This window comes from Pristis pectinata, chromosome 8 (assembly GCF_009764475.1).
Source record: "Pristis pectinata isolate sPriPec2 chromosome 8, sPriPec2.1.pri, whole genome shotgun sequence".
Taxonomy (NCBI): Eukaryota; Metazoa; Chordata; class Chondrichthyes; order Rhinopristiformes; family Pristidae; genus Pristis; species Pristis pectinata.
The window spans coordinates 37,453,706-37,469,284 of NC_067412.1; the positions used below are offsets into that span (position 1 = coordinate 37,453,706).

Consider the following 15,579-nt stretch of genomic DNA (forward strand, 5'->3'; position numbering starts at 1 on the left):
CAGGTCTTGATGAAGTCGGTGACATCCATGGCATACTCATTCAGATCCGAAGATGAATCCCTGAATATGGTCCAGTTCACCAATTCAAAGCAGTCCTGTAAATGTTCCTTTGCTTCCTTTGACCATACCTTTGCAGTCCTCACCACTAGTCCTGCGGTCCTCAGTCTCTGCCTATATATCGGGAGTAGAAGTACAGCCAGGTGGTCGGACTTGCCAAAGTGCGGGCGCGAAATAGCATGGTAAGCATTCTTGATGTGGTGTAACAGTGATTGAGTGTGTTGGCTCCTCTGGTTCCACAACAACAAATAAGAAAATTGGATTATCTGGACTTTATCCATCACTGTATGCCTTTCTCACTTTGCTTAAATTGACTGCTCTTTCCCAGATTCTTCTCTTAGGCAGTCCCTAGTGATCAAGGATGACTTACTTCCACTCTGGCTTTGTGGGTTCTAAGGTGATTAACAAGGTCAATTTGGAAACACAGACTCTTCCGCAGATGGTAGCTGAAGAGGCAGGCAGATGGGTAGTTTGTGTGGTGATCAGCTCCTTCCACCCCTTACGCAGATCCTCTGGGTGCTCCTGATGCATGGCCTTAATGTTCTTAATACCATCCCAAATGCTCCTTCTCCATTTTGAGCCATATTAGGCCTGAAATCCCCAGGAATTGGTGGGGATGTTCCATTTCTTCGAGGAGACTTTGAGCACATCCTTGAATATTTTCTTCTGTTCACCTCGTAATTTCCTCTCATGACAGAACTCGGAATAAAGAGTTTGCTTCAGGAGTTTGGTGTCAGGCATGTGAATGACATACCTGCCTAATGTATTGGTATTGGTATTGGTTTATTATTGTCACTTGTACCGAGGTACAGTGAAAAACTTGTCTTGCATACCAATTGTACAGGTCAATTCATTACACAGTGCAGTTACATTGTGTTGGTACAGAGTGCATTGAGGTAGTATAGGTAAAAACAATAACAGTACAGAGTAAAGTGTCACAGCTACAGAGAAAGTGCAGTGCAATAAGGTGCAAGGTCACAACAAGGTATATCATGAGGTCATAGTCCATCTCATCATATAAGGGAACCATTCAATAGTCTTATCACAGTGGGGTAGAAGCTGTCCTTAAGTCTGGTGGTACATGCCCTCAGGCTCCTTTATCTTCTGCCTGATGGGAGAGGAGAGAAGAGAGAATGACCCGGCTGGATGGGGTCTTTGATTATGCTGGCTGCTTCACCAAGACAGCGAGAAGTAAAGACAGAATCCAAGGAGGGGAGGCTGGTGTCCGTGATGCACTGGGCTGTGTCCACAACTCTCTGCAGTTTCTTGAGGTCCTGGGCAGAGCAGTTGCCATACCAAGCCGTGATGCATCCAGATAGGATGCTTTCTATGGTGCATCAATAAAAGTTGGTGAGTGTCAAAGGGGACAAACCAAATTTCTTTAGCCTCCTGAAGAAATCGAGGCACTGGTGAGCTTTCTTGGCCGTGGCATCTACGTGATTTGACCAGAACAGGCTGTTGGTGATGTTCACTCCCAGGAACTTGAAGCTCTCAACCCTCTCGACCTCAGCACCATTGATGTAGACAGGTGCATGTACACCGCCCCCTTTCATGAAGTCAATGACCAGTTCTGAGCTCTAATGTAGCCAACTGAGTGGAACTAGAGCCCCGGTACTGGGCATGTTGGTCTGGGAGGGATTACTTGGGACCTTTCTTTTTCCTTTCAACAAATGCGGAAGATATTTTAGAGACATCATTGTTGGTATCTTTCCTGTGCCTTAAGGTGTCTGTCTGTCCAGGTCTGAGAATCATATAGGAGGGCAGGGATCACTGGTGCCCAGTAGACCATTAGCTTTGTACCACGTCTGAGGTTATGACCTTCAAACACTTTTCCTCAGTTGACCAAGGGCTGCGTTGGTACATTGAAAGTGGTGATGAATTTCTGTCTTCACTGTGAAATGGTTCCTGAGATACGGGGAGTGGTCCTGTATTGTCAGAGGGGTGTGTGCTGTAGCAGGGAAAAGTTGGTAAAGGACTTTTGTCTTGCAGATATTGATAGATACCACAACTATTGGGTGCTTCTGGAAATTTTACTATATTTACTGTAAGTTGCTCTTCTTTCTTCTTCTTAAGCAGTCACTTGAGGTTAAGGGTGACTTGCTTCCACTCCAGTTCCATGGGTTCTAAGGTGGCTAGTGAAGCCAGTGTGGGCTCACAGACTATGCCGATGCTGGTGCTTAGCCAGGCAGCTGGCTGGGCATTTTGGGTGTTGGTTTGCTCCTAGTGCCATTGATGCTAGGCTTCTCCATACCCCCAACAAATGGACACAAGGTATTTAATGCCATCCCAAGTGCTTCTTCTCCACTTTGAGTGGTCATGGGTCAGGGGTTCCGAGGAGTCAGTGGGGATGTGGTACTTTTTCCAAGGAGGTCTGGTTACCTCTTGCCGTGACAGGACTTGGAACAGAGTGTCTGTTTTGGGATTCTTGGATCAGGCATGCAAATGACATGGCTTGCTGAAAGGAACTGATTACCATTGGAGCTTCAGTGCTGGGGTCCTCTAAACAAAACAAAAGCTTATTATCTAACTGGTGAGAGACTGCAGATCTCTGAGATGCAGAGGGATCAGGATAACTTAATGCATGATTCGCCAAAGGCTAGTAGGTAAGTACAGGAAGTAACAGAATATTATTACTTATCTCTAGGGGAAATTAATCCAAAAGTAGGGAGGTTATGCTTCAGTTATATAGGAAATGAGGTGAGACTACATCCGGAGTACTGTGTGTAATATTGATCCCCTTATTTAGGAAAGGATGTTAATGTGATGGTAGCAGTTAAGAAAAGGCAACTGAACTAATACTTTGAATGGACAGGTTGTCTTATGAGGAAAGGTTGGACAAGCTGGGTTTGTATCCTCTGGAGTTTAGAAGAATGAGAGAGAACTTGATTGAAACATCTAAATTCTGAGGGTTCATGTGGAGAGGATGTTCCCCTTTGTGGGAGAATTTGGAACTGGGATCACTGTTTAAAAATATGGCGTTGCCCACTTAAAAATAGAGATGACAATTCTTTTGTTCTCAGAGGATTGTGAGTCTTTGAAACTCTATTACTCAAAGGTGGAATTAGAGTCTTTGTATATTTTAAAATGCAGAAGTAGATATGATAGGTAAGGGGGTGAAAGGTTATTTTAGGTAAACAGAAATGCAGAGTTGTAGTTACGAACAGGTCATTCATGATATTAATAAATAGTAGAGCAACCTTGAGGGACTGAGTGGTCTACTCCTGCTCCTAATGTGTTTGCTCATATGATGCTGGCCTGAGACAGGACACTGATGTGCTTTGCCAGCCCTGGCAGTGAATTTGGAGGAATTTGCATAAACACTGATGGCATCTCTAGTGCTTTGAAGTGCTTCTGTGGATAACTGTATCTCTGCTGCATACAGGATGAGGGGTTGACTTCTACCTGGGAGAGTACGAGTTTTTTTTATGGGGTTTGAGTTCTTGATCTTCAAACAGTCTTTTCCTCAAACAGCCAAAGGCTGTGTCAGCATAGTAAAGATGATTGCAAATTTCATCACTGATGTTTAACTTCACAGGCAGATGGTACCTGAGATAACGGGGATCGGTCCACATTTTCCAGGATTTCATCATGGGCTTTATTGTTGGGTGGCAGTGTTGTATAATGATGGAAAGCTACTCCGTGAAACGAGACAATGATGGCACAATAATTATAATAGCTGATGTGAGATAGGACAGAAATGGAGGAGCAGGTTGGGGGAGATTATAGAGAGAAGGAGGAGCAGCTATGCCATGGAAAGATTCGAACTACAGGTCAGAATTTTAAAGCTGTGGGGTTGCCTAGCAAGGGCTTGAAAAATTTCATGTGGCTCGTGCCAGGAATGAATGCAATATTACTTGTATTACTTGCTAATTTAGTTAACTGAATTTGTCACTTAAATCTAAGTCACACAATAACTGATGGTTATCTGAAATTCTTGAATGCACAGGAAAGATGACCATCAAGTCCCAGCTGCACATGGCAGCAAAAACACGGTCATTTATCTTGCAGCTATTGCAACAATGTATATTTATTTATCATCTTTAAAGTGGTAGCAATTCAAGCTTTATCTAGATGCAATCATTCCAACGCATAACATGCTGACCTTTCTTGTCCTATACCCTTTAAGGTTCTTTTTTGAAGGCTCAACAGATCAGTTAGCATCTGTAGAAAGAGAAATAGAATTCTGATGAAGGGTCTTCAACCTGCAACGTTAGCCTTTCGGCTATGTGCTGGAGTAATCCAAAATCTAGGTCGCTGCACATAATCTCTTGCATTAATTTACCAACCAGATGGCTTCATCAATAGTTTACCACCATGGCAACCCTAACCTCACCCTCCCTTTGCCCTATTCCACTCCCCCCCACCCCCCAGTACTCTCCGAGATTTAAAGCTAACTTGTTTTCTCTCTTTCCCAGTTCTTATGAAGGGTCTCTGATCTGAAACGTTAACTCTGTTTCTCCTCCCACAGATGCTGCCTGACGTGCTGAGTGTTTTCAGCATTTTCTGTTGTTATTTACTGTTTTAAAGTTCTTTTCACAATCACCATAAATCTGTTGCCTTTGGTTTCCTTGATCCTTCCAACAATAGAGACAGTAACATAACAATACAGGTGGATGGAACTACTGTTTATTTCCGTCTTCATATTTATAAACAGAGACACCAGACCCCTTGATCAATTGAGCGCTTGCAAAAAGTTGGTTGGAAATGCTGCATCTGCCAGCAGAGGGTGTCAGCGATCCCACTACAGCCAGAGAGCTGTCACAACCTGACGATCTGCTCCAGAGAATTTTCCCTGGAATTCCCTGCTTTCTCTCAGTGCCTTTCACTTGCAATTAATGGCTGCGCAGTAAAGGTCAGAAATCTTGCAAGTCCGAGGCGTTGGCTTCAATCTTCTCAACGATAAAAAAGGAGATGGTGCCAAAGAAGCAGAAGATGGTGAGGATGAGCAATTGTAGAGATAACACCAGGTAGTTGCTGTATCCAAAAGCCACTGCGGCAGAAACGGACTGAAAATCAAAGAATGCACAGTCACATCACTGAGGACAATCTTACGTCTAGGGCAGAGACATCCTGGACCCAAAGACACAACCACCAAAGCCTAGCACATCCAGATATAAAACTGCCATATTAAAGCATCAAAATTTGAAGCATCATCACCCAAACACAAAATCCTCTGACAAGGTATAAAACCCTCTAACCGTGATTCACCCTTAAATTCATAAACCCACTCTGGCATGAAGCTAGGACTGGTTTCTTTCTGACATGCTACTACAATAACCTGAATATTAAGATTATATCCAGGCATGACAGAGACATATCAAACTAGGAAGCACTTACTGAACAGGTATCATAGCTCAATGTGGTACGTGTCATAACTCGCACTGTGTTTGGTCAGAGCATCGAGTACAAGCTGTACAAGACATTGGTGAGACCGCACTTGGAGTACTGTATTTGTAATTCTGGCTGCCATGCTATAGGAAGGACGTGAATAAGCTGGAGAGGGCATAGAAATAAATGACAAGGATGTTGCCAGGACTGGAGGGCTTGAATTATAAGGAGAGACTAGATAGGCTGAGACTTTTCCCTGGAGGATCAGTGGCTGAGTGGTGACCTCATAGAGGTTTATAAATTCATAACGGGCATAGATAAGGTGGATGGTCACAGTCATTTTTCCCAGGGTAGTGGAGTCTAAAGCTAGAGGGGATAGGTTTAAGCAAGAGGGGAGAGATGTAAAGTAGATTTGAGGGGCAAGTTTTTAAAGACAGGGTGGTGTGTATATGGAATAAGCTGCCAGAGGAATTTAGAGGGAGGTACAATTACAACATTTAAAAGACATTTGGACAGGTTCATGGATAAGAAATGTCTGGAGGGATATTGGCCAAATGCAGGCAATTGGGACTAGCTCAGGTAGACACCTTGGTCGGCATAGACAAGTTGGGCCAAAGGGCCTGTTTCTGTGCTGTACAATTCTATGACTCTATGGTACTGATCATAGCACAGTGTGGTATGTGTGATAGCTCAGAGTGCTAAATGTTTGAGCACTGTGATGTGTACTATAGCTCAGAGTGCTATGAGAATTGATGGAGATCATACTGAGATACATTACCTTTCATAGCTCAGCGTGATTCCTGTCATAGTTCAGAGGGTCTCATCTCATTTCTCAGTGTGTCCCCTCTCTTAGCTCAGGATGTCTCCTCAGTGCGGGGAGTCTCCCAGCTCAGTGCGGGACTACCGTACCTCAGATCCGTGTGATATCTATTAAAGCTCAGATTCCTGCATATTTTAGCTGAGTGATATAAAACAGCTCAGCTCAGAGTGCAATGTAGTACTGCCATGTGATACATATCAAAGTTCACTTTGATATGTATCACAGCTCAGTGTGATAGGTATCATAACTCAGCATGAATGTGAATCACACCTCAACATGAATCTGAATCACTGCTGCATGTTCTGGATGCTGTAGCGGTATCGTTGTTCAGCATCATGCACCAATGAGAATCAACACAGTAACGATATACTCACAGAGACTGCATCTCCGCTCACTGTACCTGTATGAATTTGAAGCTACCAAAGGCAGGCCCACTCTCCTCAGGGTACAGGATACCGATGATGCTGTAGAGCTGGGTGTTAAAGCAACTGTCACCTAGGCCTAGCAGGAAGCTGATCACTAATGCCACGGCCGGACTGTGAAAACAATAACTGTTACCAATGAAAGGTCATCGAGCTGAGGCATTAACTCAACTCCCCTCTTCACAGACCTGCCTAATCTGCCGAGTATATCCAATGTTTTCTATTTTTATAACAACACAATAGGCTCTCGAGGAAGTCAGCGAGTCAGGCAGCACCTATGGAGGGAAATAGACAATCGACATTTTCCCTCCATAGATGCTGCCTGACCCGCTGAATTCCTCCAGCACCTATTGTGTTGCTCCAGATTCCAACATCTTTTGTGTTTCCACTTTTATAAAACTTGCCTGTTCACTGATACTGTTTGTGATGGCCATGCTAGGCTGTCTCCTTGACCGACTGCACTGGTCTGATTAAATGACCTGTGCTCTTGGTCACTTCACAATGGGCCATCCTCTCAGCTACAAGCCAGATACATACCCAGACTGTGGAGTAACTACAAATTTCCTTTTCTGAAGGATGCTGGTGAACGAGATGACATTTTATCAACAGAGGGATTTGTGATCATCTTGTGATGGACAGTGAGGGAGTCAGACCCTGTTCGCTGCAGTTGCACCCCTCACCAGCCTGCCCTCCTCACAACGGCTTCTCCTAGTCCTCGTGCCACTCTGCTCCAGATTTCCATACTTACGTGTTAGAAAGAGGCCATTTCGAGTCGAAGCCAGCTCCCAGAGCAATCCCATTCCCCAACCAATTTTCCCTGTCGTCTATTCTACCCCCATTCTCACCAACTGCCTCCAGATTCTACCAGGCAATTTACAATGGCCACTTAATCTACCAACCAGCAAGTCTTTGGGATGTGGCAGGAAACCGGAACACCTAGGGGAAACCTAAACAATGGCAGGGAGAACATGCAAACTCCACACAGTCAGCACTGAAGGTCAGGATCAAACCTGGGTTGCTGGACCTATGAAGCAGCAGCTCCACTATTTGCACCATTGTTCTGCCCACAGCACTGCCCCACCAAACCTCTGCTGCTCTTCACTTATTGTTTAGTCACACAGAAAAGACTGAACCCTGATTCCACCCTTGGTCCGTGCCACATCAGGCAATGTGGATCTTGGGGCAATGTTATTCTGTGGAATGGTCAAAAGTTGGGTGAGGTGTACAGAGTCAGGAAGAGGTGCTGGGAAAGAATGACCCAAGCCATGACCAAAGCCTTTGGAGGCCGGTTGTATTCATAAAGGTGACTTACCTGGGAAACAGGTATGGTTTGTGGTGACTGCTGTCGGCACTGGAAATTGGAGCATCATCCGGGATCATGAGGAAGATCAGGTAAAATCCCAGGAGATGAGCGATGACTCCCAGTAAGATGGCAGAGGTGCGTCGGAACTGGTTATTGAAACACAGCAGCCCGAAAATCCCACCCCCTGTAAATGAGGGAGACACACGTGGTCACTGACTGACTCAGGTTCCCAGGCTGTGCCCCCCCCCCCCCCCCCCCCCCCGGTCGTCCACTGCCAGCAGCTCCACACATAGCACCATAAATGTGTCAGTGCATCAGGCTTCCTATTAAACCTCCCTGAGCTAAGGGGGAGTCACAGCTCTACACCCCTGCTGCACCAGCAGGACATCAACCCCCACAGGAACATCTTCGTTTCCAAATGGAGATGGTGTGGCAAGGAAGGTGGTTCCTGGAATATTGCTGGAGCACCTGGACTGCCATTGACTTGACTATCTCAGGAGCACAAACCCTGACCAAATTAGGACCCTCAACAATTCCCCCTATACTGATAGAGTCATAGACATGGAATCAGGCCATTCAGCCCATCACATCCATACTGACCATACATCACCCATCTAATCCAGTCCTATTTTTCCCTTGCATTAATCACCCCCTCCACTACTTTATTCTCCTGCCACCCACCAACATGGAGGCAATTTACAGTGGTCAACTAACCCACCAACTAGCAAGGACTTTGCTGCCTGAGGGTCTGAGAGTGAGAGGCTGAGCAGGGTATCACTGTTCACCAGCCAGTGAACCCCACTCCACTCAAGCCCCTGCTGTGGAAGTAGGAGGCATTCACTCAAGCCTATTCCATTGGAACAGGAGACCCCTCAGCACCTTAAGACTGTTATACAGGAATAAAAGGAGGCAATTCAGCCCTTCCAGAACAGCAAGGAGGCAATTCAGTACTCGTAGATCAGTAACAATTTGCATATTCCTATGGGGAGGGAGTTCCAAAGCTCTACTAATCCCTGTGCTTCCTGAGAGTGGCTGGTTCTAATTAACGTCTGAGTTTCCTCAACCTCTGGCCTTTCCCTTCTGTCCCCAACACATCTTTCTCTGACAGGCATCTCACACCCACCCAAAGTAGAGTGCTCATCCTATCAGCAGCTGCTGCAGACTGACATTGAATGCTACATACATTTTCACACTTACCAAGAATCTCTCCAATGCCAATAAATATCCCTGAAAGTCCAATGAGGCCCTTGGCCACCATCCCGAACTCTCTGGTAGCTCCAATACATGTCCCATACACCCCGCTGTAGAAGGTCAACATCAGTCCTGGAACAGCAACAAGCCCCAGAACAAGAGTTAAACACCAGCTGTCCCAACAAAAGGCCTCCCAAGGCAGGTCCTGCACAGGATACAGGTCCTCCCCTGGTTATGACCTGGTTCTGTTCCTGAGAACTGTTCGTAACCTGAACAATTTGCAAGTTGGAAATGTGGTTGCCCGCAATATATTTAAATAAAAACATAAACCAACGTGTAGTTAAACTAGGCATTTCACTCAACCATTCGGATTTCTCTGCAAGATGCAATGATATTGCCACAAATCGAGTTCTCACCAAGCGGAGGATCCCGCCAGTCACCTAAATATTTTTTTAAATCCAAAATAAACTTTATTCATAATAAAAGACAAACTATATACAATAATAAAACAGTGCAAACCTTTACATTCATGTACAGTCCAATTATTAGTGTTACTTTTTACACAAATCACAGCACCACTGCCACTCGTGTGGCTCCCTGGGGTGATACCCCAATCCCATATTTACAATCTTTAAGGGGCTTCCTCACCTGACCCCACCCGTCCCTCTCCTGTGGGAGAAGAACCCTAAACTGTCGTCCTTCCCCACCGAGTCCTTGTGTTGGCTGCACCCAGCTTCAGTGCGTCCCTCAGCACGTACTCCTGCAGCCTGGAATGTGCCAGTCGGCAGCATTCCCCTACGGACATCTCGCAGTGCTGGGAGACCAACAAGTTTCAGGCAGCCCAAAGGGCACCTTTCACCGAGTTGATGACCTTCCAGCAGCAGTTGATGTCCGTCTCTGTGTGTGTCCCCGGAAACAGCCCGTAGATCAGAGAATTCTCTGTTACGCAGCTGCTGGGGATGAACCGTGACAAGGACCCTTGCATCTTCCGCCACACTCTCCTCGCAAACCCACAGCCCGCAAAGAGGTGGGCGACTGTCTTGTCCCCAGCACAGTCCTCCCGGCGGCAACGCGCGCTGGGCCTGATGTTCCAACCATGCAGGAAGGATCTGACTGGGAGGGCCCCTCTCACCGCCAGCCAAGCGAGGTCTTGGTGCTTGTTGGTGAGTTCTAGTGATGAGGCATTCTGCCAGATGGTCTGGACAGTCTGCTCAGGGAACCACCCCACAGTATCCATCGAGTCCTTCTCCTGCAGTGTCTGCAGGATGTTCCGTGCTGACCACTGCCTGATGGACTTGTGGTCAAAGGTGTTGGTCTGGAAGAACTTTTCCACGAAGGACAGGCAGTGCGGCAACGTCCAGCTGACTGGGACATTGTGTGGCCATGGGGCCAGGCCCATCCTTCACAACAGCAGGGACAGGTAGAACCTCGGTACGTAGTGACACTTGGTGCCCACGTACTTTGGTTCCACACACAGCCTGATGCAGCCACAGATGAAGGTGGTCATCAGGATGAGGGTGACATTGGGGACACCTTTACCCCCATTGTCCAGGGACTTGTGCATGGTGACCCGTTGGACACGCTCCATCTTGGATCCCTAGATGAACCAGAAGACGGCACGGGTGATTTCCAAGCCGGAGGAGCGAGGAACAGGCCACACCTGCACCAAGTACAGCAGACCTGAGAGCACTTCGCACCTGATGACCAAGTTCTTCCCAGTTATCGATAGGGAGCACAGTTCTCACAGTCCCAGTTTCTGCTTCACCTTCCCAATCTGCTCCCGCCAATTTTTGTTGCACGCCCCAGCTCCTCTGAACCAGATCCCTCCACCAACGTCACACTGGTGTTCTTCTCTGACCACCGTCTCCTTCGGGCCTCCTGTCACCTACAGGAGGAGCAGAAGGCAGGCAGGGGGACGTGGAAGTTGAACGTCAAGCTGCTGACCCCAGAGAGCATTGAGGAACTAAAGAGGGATTACACAGGTTGGAGAACCGTGAAGCGCCTCTTTGACTCCCCTGTGCACTGGTGGGAAGCGACAAAGGAGAACATCAAGAGGTTCTTCATCCACAGGGGTGTCCAGGAAGCAAGACAGAATCAGAGGGAACTGTGCAAACTCCAGACAGACCTGCAGCAACTTCTCCTTCTGCAGTTGAGAGGGGTGGATGTGAGGAAGGAACTCAGAGAGGCAAAGAGCCAGCAAGCTCAGCTCCATGCCTCCAAATCCACCAAGATTGTCTACTGATCCAGGATTTGCTCCGTGGAGCAGGATGAGATGTGCTCATGTTTCTTCTTCCAAAAGGTGCACAGGGGGAGCTCTGTGATTCACAGCCTTAAGGAAGAGGACGGCTCAGTAACATCCTCGCAGATATTAAGGATCTGCAGATCCTTCTATGCCAGACTGTACGACAAAAAGGCCACAGACAGCACCGCCTCCCAGAACTTCCTGTCCTCTATCATGGAGGTCTTAGATGACAGAAAGCGGGAGAGTCTGGACCAACCACTGACCCTGGAGAAGCTGACTGGCTCCATCCGTTCCTTTGATTCGAATAAAACTCCCGGAAGCGACGGCTTACCGGTGGAGTTGTACTCGGCTCTGTGGGACTGGATGGGCCCGGACCTGCTGGAAGTGTACAACGCTATGCTTCTGTCTGGCAGCATGTCAGAATCTATGAGGAAGGGCATCATTACCCTCATCTACAAGCAGAAGGGGGAAGACGGCGGACGTCAGAAATTGGAGACCCATCTCACTGTTGAATGTGGATTATAAGATCCTGTCCAAGGCCATTGCCAACAGGGTCAAGTCTGCCCTGGGACAGGTGATCTACCCGGACCAAACCTGTGCTGTACCTGGCAGGAAGATCTTTGACAGCCTCGTGCAGCTCAGGGATATCATCGCCTACTTGCAGAACAGAGGGTGAACACCTGTCTGGTCAGCTTGGACCAAGAGAAGGCCTTCAACAGGATATCACACATGTACATGTTGGACGTGCTCTCCAAAATGAGCTTTGGGGAGGGAATCAGGAATTGGATCCAACTGCTCTACACAGACATCCATAGCGCAGTCCAAATCAATGGGTGGGAAACAGACAGCTTCCCCATCAAGTCTGGAGTCAGGCAGGGCTGCCCTCTCTCCCCTGTCTTGTTCATGTGCTGTATGGAACCCTTTGCTGAATCCATCAGGAAGGACGAGAGCATCAGAGGGGTGACGTTGCCAGGCAGTGGGGGCACCCAGGTGAAAACCTCCCTGTACGTGGACGACGTCGCCATCTTCTGCTCAGACCCAAGGTCAGTTCGCAGATTGACCAGCATCTGCGACCAGTTTGAGTTGGCATCAGGGGCCAGAGTTAACCACGTGAAGAGCGAGGCCACGCTCTTCGGCAACTGGCCCAACCAGTCCAACATCCCCTTCACCGCCAGTCACCTAAATGCTCATAAGTCGGGCATTTGTAACCTAGGGAGGACCTGCAGACACAAAGTAAAACTCCCTCTACTCTATTTCATCACACATTTCCAGTATGGTGATAGGTTTCATCTCAGAGATTTAAAGGAAATAGGTGAGAACATTGCAGGTCCCTTTCCTATAATTTTTCCAAGTTCTCTCAGTTCAGGAAACATTCTTTTGCAAATTTACATTTCACAGTGCTTTTGAATAAAATCTAGAGTGGGAAATACCAATCAGCCAAACGCCTGTCATCAAGAAATCACAAGCATCTTTAATTAAGAATAGAAAGACTGAAAATCCTTTAAATTTTCAGTTAATCAGAGAGAGCCAGTTTGGAATTGTGAAGGGAAGTCATGCCTAAGGCACTGTATAAATTGCATGATTAGTTTGAAAAAAATGAGGCTGTGTTGTGGGCATTGTACACCAAATTGTGGAAGAATGTTATTTACTTTTATTAACTATTTCTGGGTGGGAAGGGAAATGGTTTAAACTACTTAGGCATTTATACATTTAGAAGAAAATTTATGTCATTAAATCACATCTGTGAGGTGTTTATCCTTAGCAACTATCACCTTTTTCCAATACATATTTCATTGCTGCAGTCCAGGGATACCATTGGTATTGTCTGTGGCGTCTGCTGCAGAAACTAGCATGTCTGGGATTGGGTGGGCAGGTAGCAAGTCCTGGGGCAGTTGGGAAGGAGGTTAGAGAATCAGAGTGGGGAAGGAGGTCAGATGATCCACCCCATTACAGGATTTGCTCTATCATTATTTAGGCAGTGCCTTAGTCACGCCTGGTATTTTTGGAATAGGTGATTAAAATAATGGACATGGGATTGCCTGTGGATGTTGCAGAAGATAAAGACCCCACAAAAGAAAGTCTGCTAAAGTTAAAGCTCATTGAATTGAAGGCAAATTATTGAATTGGTCATAAAGTTCACTGAGCAACAGGAGCAGGAGTGTAAGGGAATGACTGGGCATTCGAGCTGCTAGGATACGACTGGAAGTGCCCATTGGGATCTGTGTTCAGGCTGTATTTATTCATTCTTTTTATAAATGATGGGCTAGAAAGTTTGCCAGTGACATAAAAATAGGTAGGACTATAACCAGCTCAAAGATGGAAACATGAAATTATGAAGAGAGAGTAATGGATTAAATGAATGGGTAAAACTGTGGAAACCCGACTTAATTTTTAGGAAACTCTGGATCTAATAAAAACAAAACATTCTAAATGGTAAAAGTTAGTCCAAGGAGATGCAGTTTCATGCACATGGATCTTCAAAATGTATTGACTGGTGTGGAAAATCATCAGGAAGGTTTATTGGATGGGGGGGAAGAGTACAAAGTGATGAAAGTTCTCCTGGGTATAGGAAGACCTGGTTTGACCTCCTTCAGTGCTATGAATTATCCTGGTTATATATTAGGCATGCATTGCCTTGAAGAGTGTGCAGCATACATTTATCTGAATGAAACTGTTATACACTCCCTCTCAGTCTCATGCTGTGCATTCACTCACTGCGGATTGCACAGGCAATCAGACACAATCACTCACCAGCATGCACACTCACAAATATTCAAACATTCCTGTGCAAAACATACAATTTCACAAGCACACTCACAGCTGTATATATGCTCATCACTTAACAATGTTAAAAACTCATACTGTCATCACACACACTTTCACTACTTCTGTACACAATCACTACTCTCATTGTGTGTTCACACACTCATACCTGGCACACATACACTCACACAGCAATGTACATTTTTTCAAAATTTTGTGGCATGCAGTTATAGCTGGCAAGCCTCTCATTTATTGCCCAACCATTATTGTTCTTAAGATGATAGTGAGTAGCCTTCTTGAACCATTCTGTTCCTGTTGTGAAGGTGTTCCTATAGTTTAATTATTTCGGTCTAATCAGCTTGTGAAATGAAATGGGATCAAGCATTGTCTCACATCTCCTGTGTCACCCAGCCTAAAGTGGAGAAATCACTACAAATAGTGAAAGAGCCACTAAAGACGCAAATCATGAATAGCAGATTATGTATTACCTGAGGGGCTGCATGATTCACCCCTGTTTATTTCAGTACACACTCACTCACCACTGTCCACACAAGCTGTTCACCACCTGTATATACCTGCTGGCTTCATGAACTCACTAATCCACCAGACTAAGCACATTCAATCCTGTACACATAATCGCTCACAAACATATACACACAAACTCATCATGTCATGGAGTCATAGAGTTACACAGCATGGGAACAGGCCCTTTGGCCCAATAAGACCACACCAACTATCAAATGCCCATTTACACTAACCCTACATTAATCCCTTTTTTATTCTCCCCACCCTCCCATCAACTCCCCTTAGTTTCTACCACTCACCTACACACTCGGGGCAATTTACAGATCCGACTAACTTACTAATTCACATGTCTTTGAGATGTGGAAGGAAACCAGAGCACCAGGGGAAACCCATGCAGTCATGGGCAGAATGACCAAACTGCACACAGGCAGCACCGGAGGTTAGAATTGAACCCGGATTGCAGAGCTGCATGGCAGCAACACTACCAGCTGCTTCACTGCCACCCCATGTGCACACATTCAAACTCTTTGCCATACATAAACACACTCACCACTGTACACTATGGTCACACTCAGGAGCAACATGTTCTTTGCGTGGAATAGCCTTAATGTCGACCCTGAAAAAAAAGTTGGACATAGTGAGAAAGGTTTCTTGCCTGATGCGTGGCCACCTGTTAACTGAGAGTGCTGAGAGGGTTTAATGTTTTAAATCCTTTCTGGGTCACTTTAGCCTGCACCACCGTCACTTAAGGATAGCTTCTTCCCCTCTGCTATCAGACTTCTGAACCAATCACCTCTTTCACATCCCCTTCCTGGTGGTGCTGCCACGTTCTCAGACTCTTAACTCTACTTCTCTTGGTTATTCCTTTATTGTCACATTAGCATTTCTTTTTGCACTACTTCAGATTGCACTACTATCTTTGCACCAT

At 46.1% G+C, this 15,579-nt stretch overlaps 1 protein-coding gene across 3 annotated transcripts in view; it reads right to left on the reverse strand.

The window, feature by feature from the left end:
* Positions 1 to 4,687: 4,687 nt before the first annotated feature.
* Positions 4,688 to 15,579, reverse strand: part of LOC127573006 (UNC93-like protein MFSD11) — a 53,192-nt gene continuing 42,300 nt past the window's right edge. For 2 of the 3 annotated variants that reach the window (XM_052020731.1, XM_052020729.1), the window contains 5 exons: positions 15,202 to 15,267; positions 9,128 to 9,253; positions 7,940 to 8,114; positions 6,606 to 6,741; positions 4,688 to 5,063 (listed from right to left, as the gene is read on the reverse strand). In XM_052020731.1, coding sequence (XP_051876691.1) covers positions 4,911 to 5,063; positions 6,606 to 6,741; positions 7,940 to 8,114; positions 9,128 to 9,253; positions 15,202 to 15,267 — 656 coding nt within the window. In that variant the 3' untranslated portion in view covers positions 4,688 to 4,910. The remainder of the gene's footprint in view (positions 5,064 to 6,605; positions 6,742 to 7,939; positions 8,115 to 9,127; positions 9,254 to 15,201; positions 15,268 to 15,579) is intronic. The other variant, XM_052020732.1, reaches the window with a different exon arrangement.